This window comes from Periophthalmus magnuspinnatus, chromosome 3, assembly GCF_009829125.3.
Source record: "Periophthalmus magnuspinnatus isolate fPerMag1 chromosome 3, fPerMag1.2.pri, whole genome shotgun sequence".
Lineage (NCBI taxonomy): Eukaryota > Metazoa > Chordata > Actinopteri > Gobiiformes > Gobiidae > Periophthalmus > Periophthalmus magnuspinnatus.
In genome coordinates, this window is record NC_047128.1 from 16,372,449 (window position 1) to 16,389,539 (window position 17,091).

At 39.3% G+C, this 17,091-nt stretch overlaps 1 protein-coding gene across 1 annotated transcript; it reads right to left on the reverse strand.

Annotated features, from left to right (window-relative positions):
• Positions 1-4,472: 4,472 nt before the first annotated feature.
• LOC117390472 (calmodulin-like protein 4) lies at positions 4,473-16,834 on the reverse strand. The gene is made up of 5 exons (XM_033988222.2): positions 16,771-16,834; positions 15,743-15,773; positions 14,929-15,069; positions 12,200-12,388; positions 4,473-5,370 (listed from the first exon to the last, which is right to left on the reverse strand). The coding sequence occupies exons 1-5, from the start codon at positions 16,771-16,773 to the stop codon at positions 5,273-5,275; spliced, it is 462 nt and encodes a 153-aa protein (XP_033844113.1). The 5' UTR covers positions 16,774-16,834; the 3' UTR covers positions 4,473-5,272.
• Between the last annotated feature and the right edge of the window lie 257 nt (positions 16,835-17,091).

Here is a 17,091-nt window from a genome sequence, read left to right on the forward strand (position 1 = left end):
TCAACTGGACCGCAAAGTTTCTCCAGACTTTGTCCAGTTGACAAAATTGAATTGTTCTTACTATGTACCATACCTGGACGCCTGAGGGATTACACAGACACGTTATGGCGTTAGTTCTAAAATGATACAGTTCATGTGACAATGACGTCGAAGACATTTAAGTTCTAATTCTTTCAGGTAATTCAACAAGGCAACTTCTGTTGTTTGCAATAATTATTGTTTTAATATTGAGAGGAGAGATGATATTTTGTTATTTACAGTGACTCCGACATAGCATATTACATCTTGTGCTGTTGTAGGTCAATATGTATAGAATAAAGATGTAATACAACAGAAAATGTAGAGGGGAGTTTTATGGCATAACCTTGTTCTACATATCCATAGACCACATACAGCTAGAAACAGCCCTGACCGTTAACATTTTGTAAATAGAGAATTCTTTAACCTTCGGTACAATGGTAAACACAGTAACTTGTAAATGTGGTACAAGATGCATGTGGAGGCATCAATATTGTAACACAACCAACAGTGTGCTGTACTCAACCGGCATGTTTAAAGCTCCTGTATAATGCATTATTCAGATGTCAGCATACATATTGGCCACTTAACCTTGTTCGTCAAATGGATGTATGGAAAACAAGTCAAAGTCGTCCCACACTTTCATCATACTGAAGATTACTGCCAGCAGAGGACACAGGGACTCACTGCTGGTGCACTGAGGAATGAAGCAGTTTAAATGAGGCTGAAACAATAGCTGACGGGTGAAGCTCAAATGCATCATAGTGAAAACAATTTAAAGGGCTCATATTACCCTATTTTCTGATCTGTTTTAATGTTGTTTACTCATCGAAAACATACCTGGAGTTGTGTTTTGTTTCATTCACACATCTTTAACACACAACCCCTGCATATTTAGGCTGAATTCTTCTCTCAGACTAAAAACGCTCTGTTCCACCTTGTGATGTCATGTGATAATACAGGAAGTAATCACTGCGTTCTTAAACTCCATACACCTTCACTAGAATTATCTGAATAATTTGTAGGCCTGGAATTGCCAATCTCTACAAAATAAAAGGTAAAAGGCAGCCGTTAAAACAGCCAATACATGACATCACAAGGTGGAACAGAGCATTTTCAGCTTTGGAAATGTAGACAGATGAATAATAAACGATTGGGATAAAGGATCAAACACGTGTGAATGAAACAAAACACTAAACCAGGAGTGGTCTTGTGAATAGACGAACGCATATAAACACCACACTGGAACGCAATTTTTCTTTTCGGGACCAAAAGTTTTCAAACACAAAATGGACGGATACATTTTTGGTTTTCTATCCCCGCCCTGTTCATGACCACTCGTACAGTCTGTGCATGAGCCTGTGTATACTGTTTGGACTTGCGTTAGGCACATGCTGATGTCAATGTGAACGGTGCTACAGCAGATGCTTGGTGCTACACGGTCCGGCGTTGGCTGGCCCACTGCCGAATGCCTTCAATATTTAAACGTGCCAACCCTGCGTTTTTCAACTCGTGTAACATTTGTAGCGGACATGTCAATAGGTTGTGTTCCCGTGAAATCACAACATTGTAGAATCCGTATAGTTTAAACTGAGCTGGAGGACAAGTCGGAATTAAACGGTGGAATTTGCAGGTAAAAAATGATGTATGTGAGATTTAGATTTTTAATTTCATGAACTTGACTTATCTATTACCCCAGCACCTGCAGCCAATCGTTAGTCAGTGCTAATGCGGCCTCTACGATAACATAGAAACGAATGAGGCCAGCTTGGTGGTGCAGTAGCAGAGTGGTTAGCTGTCTGGCCTCGTAGTTAGAAGGTTCCTGGTCTTTGGATCTGTGAGGATTTCTCTCTGGCAAAGCATTGGGATAGAACCTGTTAAGGCTAAAGTGTCTAACTCTTTGCACCAGGATTCTGTAAATATATATCTGTTTGTCTTATTTTGTTTGATTCCAGGTTCAGCTCGTTAAAACCAAGTTAAAGTTAAAACCAACCATGGGCAAATGGAGCAATTTTCTTCCACTTTCTGTCAATAGCTGCAGTTACTTGCACACCAAAACCTGATTATTATCTGATATCTGGACCTTTAAGATGTTTTAAATGACATGCAATCCTCAAAATCTAATGTGAGTATCAGAGGGACTATCCTTACCAGCGAGATGTAGCGTTCACTTGCGATAGGTCCCTCACGAGGCTGCATTGTGATGGACTGGACTAACCAAAACAAACATGGCGACACCAACAGACGTACTTCAACCTATGCAAGCAGAAATACAGACTATTTTGTCTCTAAACATGCAGAAGGAAGCATTTCTAACAGGGAAGATTTTGCTGTTTAACATGTCATTTTACTCATCTCACAACTCAAACAATCTCAATACATTTGGACTAAAACTACATTTAAAACTCTTTTCCAAATGAACAGTAGAATGATTCCAAAAGGCCAATACTATAAGACATCATCACTTAAAGCTGGTTTGTAGTTGTTGACATTTACAGTACAGCCCCTCGTTTGATGTTGTAATTTTAAAAACGGAAAAGAAAAATGGGCACATGACTGTTTAATGTATTTTTATTGTGTTTATGTGATGATATATGTAGCAAACATGTCCTAAAAACATCTGCTGTACATAGCTTTTAGTACTTACATTCATCTGACTATGTGTGCTGTTGTTTCTGTGCTTTATAAATAAATACTACCAAACATGTGTCATTGATAGACCCTGATGAGAGATGAGTGGTGAGAGGTCAGAGTGATGGAGGAAAGAAGTTTGTATCTGTCTAATAGTTTTTTGGTACATTTGAAAATCTCACAAATGAACAAAGTTTTACAAAAGAAAAAACAAAAAAAACAACAACACTGCACTAGCAAAAGAGACTGGACACAGAGTCATAATTTGTGTCATTTTATTCAAAATTTGGGGATTTTATTTTGGATATTTCCGACTAAAATGATAGGCTTTAGTTAATTATATTGTATTATATTGTACTTTGTCCTGTGTACTGACAGTTTCAATTTGGCATCCAATTTTAAAACATGAACACAATCCAGATTTAAGAATTGATTACCCTGCATTTTTAATCTGGCAATTTCCCAGGTAAATTGGCTCCGTGCACAACAGCAGCCGCAACCTCGCTGTTGTGTCACTGCTTCATGTCCAATTAAATCTCTATGAGGTTTTTGCCAAGTCATGCTAAAATGAATAAATATTTAAAGAACCTGGTTACAAACTTGGTTTTCTTGGTTACGAATGTGGTTACTAACTTGGTTTCTTTGGTTATGAACTTGGTTTCTGGCATTTCTTATCCATCAGTTTTCTGGGAAGTATGTGTGAATGCGGCTTTAGTTTCTTTAAAATCTACATCAACATAAAATTGACTGGATTAGGCAAATTACTATCATTTACTTGACAATTTTGTATTTCAGGTTGTACAATGGCATTATGCGTTTGTCATCCTAAGACACAGCATCTGGTGTACAGTAGGCTAAGCTTTGTAAAGAACACCACTCTGAATGAACCCAGGGAGTCACCATGGCAACGCTAATCTTTATGGACAGGCTCCTAATGTGACGTGCATGGGAATGGACATGCTATGGAAGAGGACACATGATTAATGCCTTCATTTAATATAGCAGCCTTTATTATGAGGATATGTCTGGGTTTGTTTGAAATAAGACAGAGCACACGGTTCTTGTTTATTCAAATGAGAGAGGAAATCTGTGGATTATTATTATAATGTGCCTCTAATTTGCATAATCTTAAAAGGCACAGCTCAAATCACAACAATACACATCTATATAGAGATGTTTTTTCTTTGCCTGGAATGTTGCACAGTATGGTATTAAACGTACTTATCTTCATGGAGATAAGCAAGTGATGTGACCAGGCTAAGCAGCACGTCCAATCAGCAAGAATAGCAAGAATGCATGTTTTTAAGGTATTTTTTGCAATAAAAGCACCTGAATAAATGCATTATAGATTATTTAACATTCCAGGCAAAGCGGTTATAGTTCATCTTTAAGTAATTAACAGAAGCAAACCATTTTATAATAATGTTGGTTACGGTTTCTCAATGTTCAGGATTTGACAATAACAAAAGCCGACCAGCCAGACGTAGATGGATGTCGATTTTGGCTAGAAATAATACAATAAGCTCAACTAGCTTTCAACAACCTTGCAGTGTGATCTATAATTTATATTTAAAACAAAAACACATTATCACAGGCGTGCCCAAAGAGGGACCGGGGACCAAACTTGTAAAAGGAATCTATTTTTATTCAGTCCAGTCTTTTCCCCAATATTTGAAGTTAATTTAGTTTAATTCTAAATCTCTTTGCAGACAAACATGTTTATGTGCATCTGTCCTTGAGTTTAATGTGCATTCACTTGTTCAGCTGTTATTATAAACTTACAATAGTAATTTGTTTCACATTTTACGTTTAAAATGTTAATAATCTAAACTCAGCATTTGACGTGGTATTTGTATTTATTATACATTATAAGAACATGCATACAGAAACATTTACTCAAGTACGCAGAATATTTATAAATGAACACTGTAGTTTTAAAAGTATATGGTTCTGTCCAACATTTTAGTCCTGATTTAATTATTATGTTTTTAGCACATTTTTAAGATGTTTGAAAAGTCTGGTGCTTTTTGGAGGTTTTTATGAACAAAACCAATTTCCTCATTTCTAGTTTGCTGCTTGAGAGGTTAAAGTGCATGTGACAGGTAAGACTGCACATTTCACTAAAACAGAATTAACATCATAATATCTAAGGTTTTACATTTTACATTTTCGTCAAAACGTGTCTAAATTGCACAACATTCATGATTAGACTACTAAAAATAAATAGCAACTTTACTTCAGACTATAGCCTCCCTCGCTCCTTACATTTTGGATGGAATTTCAGTATTCCATCCAAACTCCCTACTACTTCCTGTATTTTGTACTTTTACTCGCAACTTTTTTTCCCCCCTGCAAAAACTGCCACTTAACTGATATAAAACTATGATAAATATCGACCACAGGTACTACCCCACCAAACCGAGTCATAATTAGAAAAAAACATGAAAACCTGTCATATGCACTTTAAACACTTTAAACACAAATATATGAGAAATACCCAGAATGCAAATGGGACCATGTCATTCTAAGGGGGCACATGGTCAGACGTTGCACACATGAGTATAGGCCAGGCTAATATTCACGCTGTGGGGCAGTGTCTTCTCTCTGTCCTCCTGCAGCGGTGTCAGTAGTCCGCAAGGGGCAGCGTCACCATCTGAGTGAACTCCTTATAGTTGACGACGCCGTTGGGTTTGATTTTGGCCTCCCTGAACAGCTCATCCACTGCAACAAGAACAGATACAAGAATCACTTTTTAACCGTTATAATATTATGTTGTTTTTCCAGTCAGGACAAAGGCTTGAAATAGTTTCCATGACTTGGATATACACATACTTTTTATAATTTGCATTGTCTACAAAGATGAAATATGTAACGTTTCTGGTCGGGAGTACGGAACCTGTTTGTTTCCATGGAGATGTTACTGGTATGTTGCTTGTTTACTTAAGGGCCCATATCACGTTATTTTCTGATATATGTTATAATGTTGTTTTCTCATCACAAACAGACCTGGAGTTGTGTTTTGTTTCATTCACACATTTTAACACACAAACCCTGCGTATTTATAGATATGTCCACCACAGGCAATGTCCACCAGAACTGAAGAAGCGGTTTGGATGAGCAGCGAAACATCTTCACTCCTACAATGTTTTGTCCAGTTCACAGATTTAATTTTGCTTTTTACTACAGATCAGACCTGGACGACTACGGGAATACACAGACACAACTCCAGGTATGTTTTTGAGATGGTAACATGGCGTAAAACTCACAAGAGTCAGTTTTCCCTCATTTTGGACCTTTAAAATACCTTGGAAAAAACATGGATTCTTTCTGTGAGTGGGGCCACCTCTCCACAGATCTGACCTTGGCCATCACCTGCTTATCCCCATGGAGATAGATAAGACGGAACAGTCTTCTTGGCACAGTAAATACATCTCCAGGCAAATAAACAGGTGGCAGATCTTCCACCAGGAAAGTTACATAATCCACATATGTGAGGATAACATGGACTAATCTCTGTGTGTCTAGTTCACATCTCTTACAAACATCTGTTCTGTGTAAAGAAGTGGACTAAGTGAGTGTGACGTCACCCATAGCATTCGGCTTCATCCAAATAAAGCTCATCGAGGCTAGCGGTTATAGGGGCCAATTTGGAGCCGAGTTCTATTGAGTTCTATAGTTGGAATTTCGAGAGTATCATAGCAACCAAAGAGCCAATCTGGAGCGAAGCTGTTGAAGGTAACGGACCTTCCTAGCCACACTGCTGGTTTCGCGGGGAGCGGGCGCTTAGCAGTGTTGTCTATCAAACCTGTCCTTCTTTCGCCTTCTTTCCGCGAAGAAAGAAGGCGCCTGATATGTCTGTTATTAATGTTCATATCTTGATTTAAGGACACAATAACTCTCATAACTATGTCTTTTAGTGAAATAAACAAAACAAAAAAAACAAAACTTGAGCATTTTGGTGAAAATTGTGAAGTTTATAATTTCACTTCCTGGTTGGACACGGGCAGCAGATAAGACATACCCAGAGGTAATTCTATAACTGTTACCTAGCAGCCACACTCTAAACAAAAGTCCAAAAGTCATTGATTTACACAATGTTTATTATTTAATGACTAAAACACTTGATAACACTATTAAATTGTAAAAATGAATGTTTAAAACATCAGAAATTTGTGGTTCTTACTCATAAATCTCCTCTATATTTTGGATGGAATTTTCCATGTTGATGACAAAGGTAAAGGTATTGTGTTTTAGAACCATTGACCGTATAAAGAAGTGGACTAAGTGAGTGTGAGGTCACCCGTAGCATTTGGTTCCAGTCAAATGAAGCTCATCGAGGTTAACGGTTTTTGGGGGATTTTGGAACCGAGTTCCATATTTGGAATCCGACTGGAGCGAGGCTGTTGAAGGTAACACATCTTCCTGCCTGCGCCGCTGGTTTAGGAGGGAGCCATGGATCTACTAAAATAATTTGTACTACAACGAAAAAATTCCTTCTGCCCAGAAAGGATATTTCTCGTAGAGTGCAATGTAATCACAAACCGCTTGTATTCGGCTGACAGGGACTGACAGGAACTGAAGGGGACTGATAGGAACTGAAGGGGACTGACAGGTACTAAAGGGGACTGACAGGGGACTGACATGGACTGACAGGGACTGACAGGTACTAAAGGGGACTGAAGGGGACTGACAGGGACTGAAGGGGACTGACAGGTACTAAAGGGGACTGACAGGGACTGAAGGGGACTGACAGGTACTAAAGGGGACTGACAGGAACTGAAGGGGACTGACAGGGGACTGACAGGGACTGACAGGAACTGAAGGGGACTGAAGAGGACTGACAGGGACTGAAGGGACTGACAGGTACTAAAGGGGACTGACAGGGGACTGACATGGGCTGAAGGGGACTGACAGGGACTGACAGGGGACTGACAGGTACTAAAGGGGACTGACAGGGACTGAAGGGGATTGACAGGAGACTGACAGGGACTGAAGGGGACTGACAGGGACTGAAGGGGACTGACAGGGCACCTACAGCTTTCACAAACGTCAAATATTGTGTTGATTTTTACCTATTTCAAGATCATAAACTTTTACTTAGCTCAAATTCTGTCTGTTGTCTTAAAAAACGCTTTTTAATCATTAGCTTTGGCTACGCTCTATGTTCGCTCTAGCTAAGCTCAATTGCTGATTGGTTGATTGGAGCGGTCAGATGGCATGACATGAACGAGTATGTGAGCGAAGCAAATGAGCCAAAACGAATGTGAATGAGCCGTAGGATTAGAACATTGTTCAGAAGCGCCCTGGAAGCATAATCATTATCTTTTAAAATTTATTTATTATTCCCTTGTCTCCTGCGCAGCCGCATTACGTCTCATGGAGGGAGCTCAACTGCACATGGTCCGTTAGCAGGGCAGGACTGGATGAACATAGCCACTAAAGGCTAAACTAGCGACATGGGCACAGTTCATTGACTTCATTGTGTGGCCATGTTTAGGCTCCAGGGCTTGAAGGGAGCAGGTACTATCCCACAAAAACAAGTTATAATTCCAAAAACATGAAACCCTGTCTTAAGTTATTACAGCTGTTCATTTCATTTAGCAGTGAAGATATGGCTGCATTGTTATTTTGGGGGTCCCTGTCTAATAAGTTAACATTTGAGACTCTTTTATAATGTTTTAAAAGCTCCAAAAGTTCAATAAATAACGTAAAACCCCTTTAATTCAGCACCATCTGCTGCTCCGTGCTGTTAGCTCTAGTTCAATCTCGTACGGTTTATCACTACAGATATGTCAAAACACAATCCTCCAGTGACCAGAGGAATATAAGACCCACTAACGCTCATAAACACACAGTGATGAGAGGACAGAGTCGTAATATGTTCACATGTCTGTGCTAATTATATCAACTAATAATGGTGGACATGGTTGACTGAACGGGTTAACGTGACATCAGAACTTTTCCTATAGTTTAAAAAGCTCTCTGTGCCAAGTCACTCCCCCTTCTGAGCGCTATCACAACACAATCGACGTGCGTCTTGCTAATGAAACTACTGCACATCTCATCAGGTTTGTGAAGCTGTTGTGTATTGTGGAAAAGATTGTACTTCTGACCATAAGGAGGGTTCAAATAGGGCTCGGGAGACGTCAGTGAAGCACTCGTGCGTGGATGACATATAAAACCACTTCAGGCATGTTTTTGTTAAGGAAACAACATTATAACATGATAAAAAGCTTGGAAAGTTGCTCTTTAAATTGAGGACAGGTGGAATTTGCTGTTTAAGTGTCAGACTGCAGATTTGTTGACCTGGATTATGGTTAATACCTCCGTAATTACTGGGCCTATCTGCACTGAAACAAAATTGAAAAAAAAATTACTTTATTTTCATTATTAATATATGATTGTTGTTAGGTGAAAGGATTTAGGAAGGATTAAGACTTCAGATTAATATGGCAAGTTTGCAGAGCCAATCCCAAACAAATAATGACTCACCCATAGAGTTATAGAAGCCCCTGCCCTCCATCTTCTACAAGGTGAATGCAACTTACATCCTTTATTCACTCAGGGTTTTCATTTGGCAAGTTTTTACATCAGATGCCCTTCCTGTCACAATCAACCTGATATATTATTGGGATATATATTGCACACAGACAAGTTTGAACCAGCCACTCTCCAGTTAGAGGATGAACTAATAAACATGACGCATATAGATATTAGGTTAAAATGTCAAAAATTGTAATATTTAAATTTATTCCAAAAATAATGGACATGATGCCTGAGTTGTTTATGTTATATTTGGTGTTTTGATTTTCTTTCCATTTATCGAATCAGTTGGTTTAAAGATAAAAAGGCCTCTCTCTGATCTGAATGGCCACTACCTAAACCCCAGCACCTGCAGACAATCATATGAATCAGTGCTAGTGCAGCCTTTGCAGCTCAGTGACTGAATTCTAGAGGTTCTGAGCTTTCCCATGATGCCGTATTAATAAGTATCATCGTATTTTCTTGCGTAAAAGTTTGAGCGCTTCGGGACTTTTTATTTGATTTATTCTGATTTCTTTTTTGTGGGGTATTAGTCCATTCTGGCAGACACAAGCACTAACGCGACAGCTGCAGACTGTGGGGGTCCCTCTTACATCCAGCTGAGACGTGCTTCTTCTGTCAGGACTGTCACAAAGATTTAAACTTTGTATTAAAAAGACAAATCACACCGTCAATGTGCGCTCTGCTGCTGAGACATTGTTCACAACATAAAAGAGTCATTGACTTTGCTCCCTGAGTGTGAGTGAAGTTAGGAAAATAATAGCTTGACGTATAGTGCCCCGGCTCTGTGGTTTCTAAGGTTGACACTTGCTCACACACCACATCAAATCTGTGAAGAAACTGGGGCTAAACCTGGAACTAAATCAGGACTAAATCAGGACTAGAACAGAACCAACCCAAGTCTAGATCAGAACTAAACTGGGCCCAAATCAGGACAAGTACAATTCTTTTTTTAAATTTGATTGATCATTTTAAAACCAACTGGTGAATATATCCAATGAAATGCATGTCTTTAGCCTCAAATATGTAACATTTTAATACAGACCTATGTTGTACAGAGGCCTTGGTACAGTGTTCACGCTCAGACTGGCCACAGCACTTTAAATTGACAGATGAGTAATCAGAAACGTCTGGGGAGCTGTGACGTCACCACTACAGCTCACATTATAAACGACAGGCCATTCACCAGTCCCACTTATCTCTGCAGTACACAGTCCATACTTCATAGTACATAATTGCTTTGGACAGGAACAGACATAGTGACCAATTTTACCATTAACAATTCAATATAAGCCACGGTAAACACAGTATTATTATTATTTTTATTTTTTTTAAGGTGGGCTGTTTTCCGTGGACTCTTTGGCTTCCACAAATTATGAGAAGTCAAATTTTACGTAACTGTAAACTGTCTACACTCCAGCTCTTCATAGAGGCATTACCTAAACATATCTTAAAAATAAAAACACTATAATATAATGCATGAATCACCCCAGATGCATCTTTGAATAAGTTGAGGATGAAACAGCACAAGTCTCTATTAATGGCAGAGTATGTTGGCCAGTTGGCATTGGGTGGCAGCAGATTTATCAACAGAAATCAATGAGTGTCAAAAAGCTAGAGTGATTAACATTTAGTTTTTTGTGAACATATTTGTCAGTTAAAAGTACATTTTGATCTCCTAAAATTGGTTTGGTTGCATTTGTAGCTAAAGATCAGGCGATTACAAGGATCTATTCTTTGTGACACGGGAGATGCTAACCATTGGGTGAGAGGGTGGGTCATCTTTGGGCTTAAAGTTTTTAAAAAGGCCTGTAGCTTAATGAAACAAGTCCGCTTACTTCTGCGTTAGAAACCTGCAGTGCCCAATGAGAGCTGACGTTGCCATAAAGGTCATAACGACAAATCAGCTGTTGGCATCTCCTGCATAGCGACATATCACACTAGCGAGTCGCCTGTACCAAAATGACTGCGACGCTGCCAAATCGTACGCAGATAATAAAATTGGAAAGCGAAGTAAGTACAGAGCAGTGGGTGTGTACCGGTGATGGTGAAAACAGGGTAAATAGGATGGTGTCTAGAATACAGGAGAATAAACTACTACTGTTAAAATTAAAATGTGGTCTCTTGGCTCTTTGATGCTCGGGGAGGTTGGACTGTCTTACATAACAGCTTTGTGTTCTAAGATCCTCTGCGGTCATACAGGTTCAAGTGGTGACGATAAGATGACATTAAGTAAAAGCACTCAAGTACAGTGAGTAGAGTGTGTGCTCCATTAGTGAGTGAAGAGCACCTCTTTAACATGGATTTGGGAGAAAGAGGAAGACAGGAGAACTGCTATATGTAAGTATCTAGCAGACACAAGTACAATATGTCTCACTTAAATTTTATAGATTTTAGATTTATCTGATGTATTTGTTTCATTTGTAATTTAGTCACTAGTCAAAACTCTGCTGCATCGGGAGCATTGGGAGCCTAGAGAGCAGTGGGAGCAGTGGGAGCATAGGAAGGATTGGGAGCGTTGGAAGCATAGGGAGCAGTGGGAGCAGTGGGAGCAGTGGGAGCGTTGGGAGCATAGGGAGCAGTGGGAGTGTTGGGAGCATTGGGAGCATAGGGAGGGTTGGGAGCGTCAGGAGCGTTGGGAGCATAGGGAGCATAGGGAGCAGAGGAAGTGTTGGGAGCATAGGGAGGATTGGGAGCAGTGGGAGCAGTGGGAGCATAGGGAGCATAGGGAGCATGGGGAGCACCAGGACCATTGGTAGCAAATGGAGCAGTGGGAGCGTTGGGAGCATTGGGAGGATTGGGAGCTTTGGGCGCATAGGGAGGATTGGGAGGATTGGGAGCAGTAGGAGCAGTAGGAGCAGTGGGAGCCGTAGGAGCAGTGGGAGCCGTAGGAGCAGTGGGAGCCGTAGGAGCAGTGGGAGCGTTGGGAGCATTGGGAGCGTCGGGACCATTGGGAGCATATGGAGCAGTGAGAGCTTTGGGAGCTTTGGGAGCTTTGAGATCATACCTTCTTTTTGTGTGAGCTTCTCTCCCATCGTGGTCAGCTTGGTCCTGAGCTCCGTGGCCTGGATGAAGCCCTTCTTCTGTTTGTCCGTCATCCTCAGGGCCTCCAGGATCTCAGCCTTAGGGTCTTCCTGCTGCATCTGCCTGTGCATCATTGTGAGGAACGTCGAGAAGTCGACCGAGCCGGACTTATCTACAACACAAGTGAGCTGTTAGGTTTGATGTCACTTCTAGGTCCATCAGCTGATTGAACACAATGAACATGTTTTTATTTTCACATTAAAAAGAGATTTCCGTCATTTAAAGCTAACACGGTTCCAGATGTAACTGTAGGGCAGTATAAATGTCACTAATTGTAACAAAAAGTGGCACAAAATAAATGTAACTACTTTATAACTTGTTAAATAACTGTTTGTGTATTTAATACCTATTCAAGTTGTAAATATTACATGTCTGTGTAACTGCGTATCTCCTGATAAACTGACATTTTTCAAAGTGTGTATCGGGACTCACTGCTCACAGACCTTCACACTGTTTCAACAACACACCCTCTGAAAAAGACTCTAGAGCTAGTTTCACTGATGCATGTTTTTTGGTTGTGGCTTTTGTGAACGTATTCTGCTGTGTGCTGATTACAACTTTTAATTCTTAGACAGTTTGTTGTTTTTCTTCAAGGCTAACTTTTGAATACTTAGCTCCATGTTTGGTGCCCCGCCTCATAACACTTGAAGCACAAACTTATATTTACCTTCACCTTTCTTGAATCTGCCCTCCATGCCAACAGTTTGTGGTAAAATGTACACTTTTGAACAGTAACTGTCTCTTGTTTGATGAATAAGGGACAAAAACAAAGCTAGAAATCAGCTGTGAAGTTTTTGATTGGACCCGGAAGTGACATCACTTAACAACTCTAGAGACACGGGGGGTAATAAAGTGCATACAACAGGTTTTCATATCTTTCTAATTATGACTTAGTTTGATGGGATAGTACCTGTGCTAAATATTTATCATAGTTTTACATCAGTTATGTGTCAGTTTATGGAAAAATCTTGTTTGGAAAAAAAAGTGTTGTCAGTAAAGAGAGACTCTGGATGTTTGAGGCAGGAGACGTTTATTTACCTATAGTTCAGGACCCAGAGAATGTATGTTGAATACTCAACATTACACATTAGTATTGGCTATTCACGTCTTTCAAGGACTATGCTTCCACACAAGGAGGTTTGAATAGGAGCTAAGAAGGACAACCTAGAGACAAAATTGCCAAGAATTCCGCAAATATTACAAATTCTGTAATAGTTGGACGACAGCATAACTGCAGAGAAATGCCAGCAATGAAGTGCAGGTGTCCATGCTAAGACTGTGCAAAATTCCACAACAAAGTTACTGAGAGAGGTGCCCCCACACGTTGTAAAAATGCAGGTTTTTCCAAGGGATTTTTCAGCAATAAAAACACCTGTATAAGAATAAATTCAAGACAGGTTATTTTAATGCAATAGTGTGGAAATGTTCAAGCAATTCAAGTCAAGTCAAATCTGCTTGGAGCAACAACATCTCCATGGAGACAAGCAGATTACATAGTGGGCCGATGTCTGCGTAATCCCTCAGTCATTCAGGTCTGGTCCATAGCAAAAGACGAAATTTAAATCTGTCAACTGAGCATGGACTGAAGAATGATCAGCGACACATCTTCACTCCTACAACGATTTGTCCAGTTGACAGAGTGAAATTTCATCTTTTGACACAGTGGACCATTGACGGTGATGAGTTGCATGTCTTGGGGAGCTGTGGTAGGGCAAAAAGCAGGGCTACACTCACAGGAAAGAAATTTACATAGTGAACTGAACCACACATTGACCCATTATAATGATCAAGATCTCGTCTCTCATTTCCTCCTCGTGGATCTAATCTCACGTTTGTTCTTGTCAGGTGGTAATTGTGTCTCGCTCCATTTCAAGACCTGTCTATCACTTCTTCTGGCTCATGTAGCTGCTTGGCTCAGGGCGCTGTCAGCCTGTATGTATCTAAGAGAAACTAATAGCTTAAAAATGAATGAATAAAAAAGGTCTATGGTCGATCCTGTCTCTCTTGTCCCTGTAGGGCTGTGAAGAGTTGTGTTAAGATTTGTTGAATAAAAAAAGTATTCACGTCTTTTCTTTGATGATTGACACATAATTAAAACATTGTGATGTCCTTCATTTACTTTTGTACAAAGTATCTAAGTTACACAGTTTAGTCCTGATCTAGACTTGGTTTATGCTCTAGTCCTGGTCTAGTCCCAGGTTTAGTCCCAGGCTTAGTCCGAATTTTGCTGCGTGTGCTTATTCATGGATTACAATTTCTAACTTTATGAAATATAAAATATCTTATCTCTGTGTAAAATGATCCGAAGTATGATTTTAACTTTCTACTGATGTCCCACCACCAGAAAGTTACATACTGTACCATTATTTCCTCTACAAACAACAAAAATTCCTGTCATATTCTGCATAAAAAACTGCACAAACATGTTCTGAAATGTGATTCTTGTATTAGTTTGTTGTTTGTGTCTTTTTGTCAATTCTTCTGGACATGTTTAAAATGTGAACTTTGAACAGAATCCTATAATTAAAACATAAATTGCAAATCAAAACATTTGCTAGAAAAAAATTAAATTAGATGTTTTTCCAAAATCTCCCTAATTGCCCGAATCGTTTCTGCACATTAGTCATCATTATATATAGGCCTGTAACGTACCTATTTTATGGACCTGCAGGTGGCGCTCTATCTCGCCATGGGTGGGGCTTGTTCCCAGACAGCGCATGACGGTGATCAGGTCTTTCACATCGATCTTCCCCCTCTGCTTCTTATCATACAGAGAGAAGCACTCTTTGAATTCTGAGAGAGAGATAGATAAAGGAGAGGAGAGTGACCAACGACATTAAGATGTGCTTTAAAGATATTTATATTTAGATCACCATGTTGCCTTTTATTGTTTTGAAAATGTTCAATTTACTAAAAACAATGTATTAACATGTTTCATAAGGTTCACTTTCATTTTTGACACTCTGAGTATCCCGTCTTTGCTTTCTGCTAACACAATCAGTGTGCATCCCAGTAATAAAACTACTGCACATCGCATCAGGTTTGTGAAGTTGTAGTATATTGTTTTGTATCCTGCCTTTGTATATTTATGTAAAATTGTTAAAAATAGGCTTGTGGGTTGGGCCTAGGACAGAATCTTACAGCTAACCATAAAGAGGGTTCAAATAGGACCTGGGAGAGATCGCTAAATTACTTAAACATGCATGGATGACCTATAAATCATCTTCAGTCATGTTTTTGATGAGGAAACAACATTATAACATGGTTGAAAAAAAAAAAAAAAGGGATTTTGCATAATACACCCTATTTAGTGACATATTTCTCCACAAATTATACTAAATCAAAGGATTGTTTATTATTTGGCTCACTAGGGGCTAAGGAAAAAAGTGTTAACCTTGATCTGATCCTTTAGCAAAATTATACTTAAATAATTTTCTTAAAACCAATCTAAATCATTTGTCCTTACCATTGATTTGAACTGGAGTGAAGAACTTGGCCTGTAAAATTGGACACACAAAACAAGATTAAAAACTGTACGACACTTATAGTTTTCTTCACATGTTAATCTCAGCTGGAGGGCCGGACCAATTTTACTCAGTGGGTCGGGTCATTTTTATTTAATACATATGTCTTTTATTTTTACAAGGCACTGCTGTTTCTAGACGGGACCTTTCCTATATTTGGTGAAACCGGAGCAGACACAGGCAGAACATGCAAACACAGCACACAAATGCCTCAGTCTGGGAATTAAACTTAGGACGTTCTTACATCTGCACGCCCTAACCACTACACCAGTATAAAAATTCAGAAACAAAGATAATAAACATAGAATCTATTCACTGATTTCCATTCAAACTCACAAGAATTTATTCATTTTTTATCATTTATTTAAACATAGATACTGCCTGGTGGCGTTATGTGAAAATACAATAGGGCCAGAACAGTCAGTCTAATTAAATATGGCAGCTTTAATCCTTTATCTACACTCTACAATTGCAAGGTTTAGGTTTCAAATTTACTTCCTGGTTGGAAATCATGACATCACTCTAGGAAATTCCATCACTGTTATTTAGCTTAACTATGCCAAAAACTCACTTAATGTACACAGACATTATTATTTGACAAATAAAATAATAAGAAAAACTTTATTTTGTTGAGCTAATGTTTAAAGCATCGCAAAAATGTGTGTAAATTGTGCCAAAACCTTCCTAGAGTGATAGTAATATGGTTTATAACTACGGTTTCTGTCATTTTCAACCTATTTTTCATCTTTTTTCACAAATTGCTTCCGTAAAACTATAATTTGTATTGACAACAGGTATAATCCTAGCAAATGAAGTTAAAAATAGAGAATCGTAAAAACATTTAACCATACACCATTAACTCAGCTCTAACCTGCCTCCTCCATCAGTTCTTACAACTCTCCAAAGTGCGGTCTATGCCGTCACAATCGCATTTTAAACACATTTATTTGTAAGATTAAAATGCTCTCACCATAGCTGCGCTGTTGTGTGCTCCAGGAAGTACGACTGTGCCTCACCTGTCCATCCAAAGTCCAGCTCCTGACGGCCCGCCTGTAATTTAACACGCATCACCCTGGAAACGCTGATGTCAGAGCTGGGAGGGCAGACACACAATTACCTCCATAAACATAGCACTTTCACTCTGCGGGGTACATTTCACCTGGATGTGTGAAAAGAAGGGGACAAAAGAGTATCTAAACAATATAGCCAGAGGTGGACAGTACTTAGTGACATTTAAATGAATCCTCCACCTCCTCATTATTTGTGGCTTTGTGCTCGGTGCGGTGGATCC

Excerpts from the sequence above, each read along its gene's own strand:
- LOC117390472 (XM_033988222.2), bottom strand. Across the intron at positions 12,389-14,928 it reads CCTGCAGGTCCATAAAATAG|ATAAGTCCGGCTCGGTCGAC; the intron begins GTACGTTACAGG and ends CTTGTGTTGTAG. Across the intron at positions 5,371-12,199 it reads GAAGCTCACACAAAAAGAAG|TGGATGAGCTGTTCAGGGAG; the intron begins GTATGATCTCAA and ends TTCTTGTTGCAG.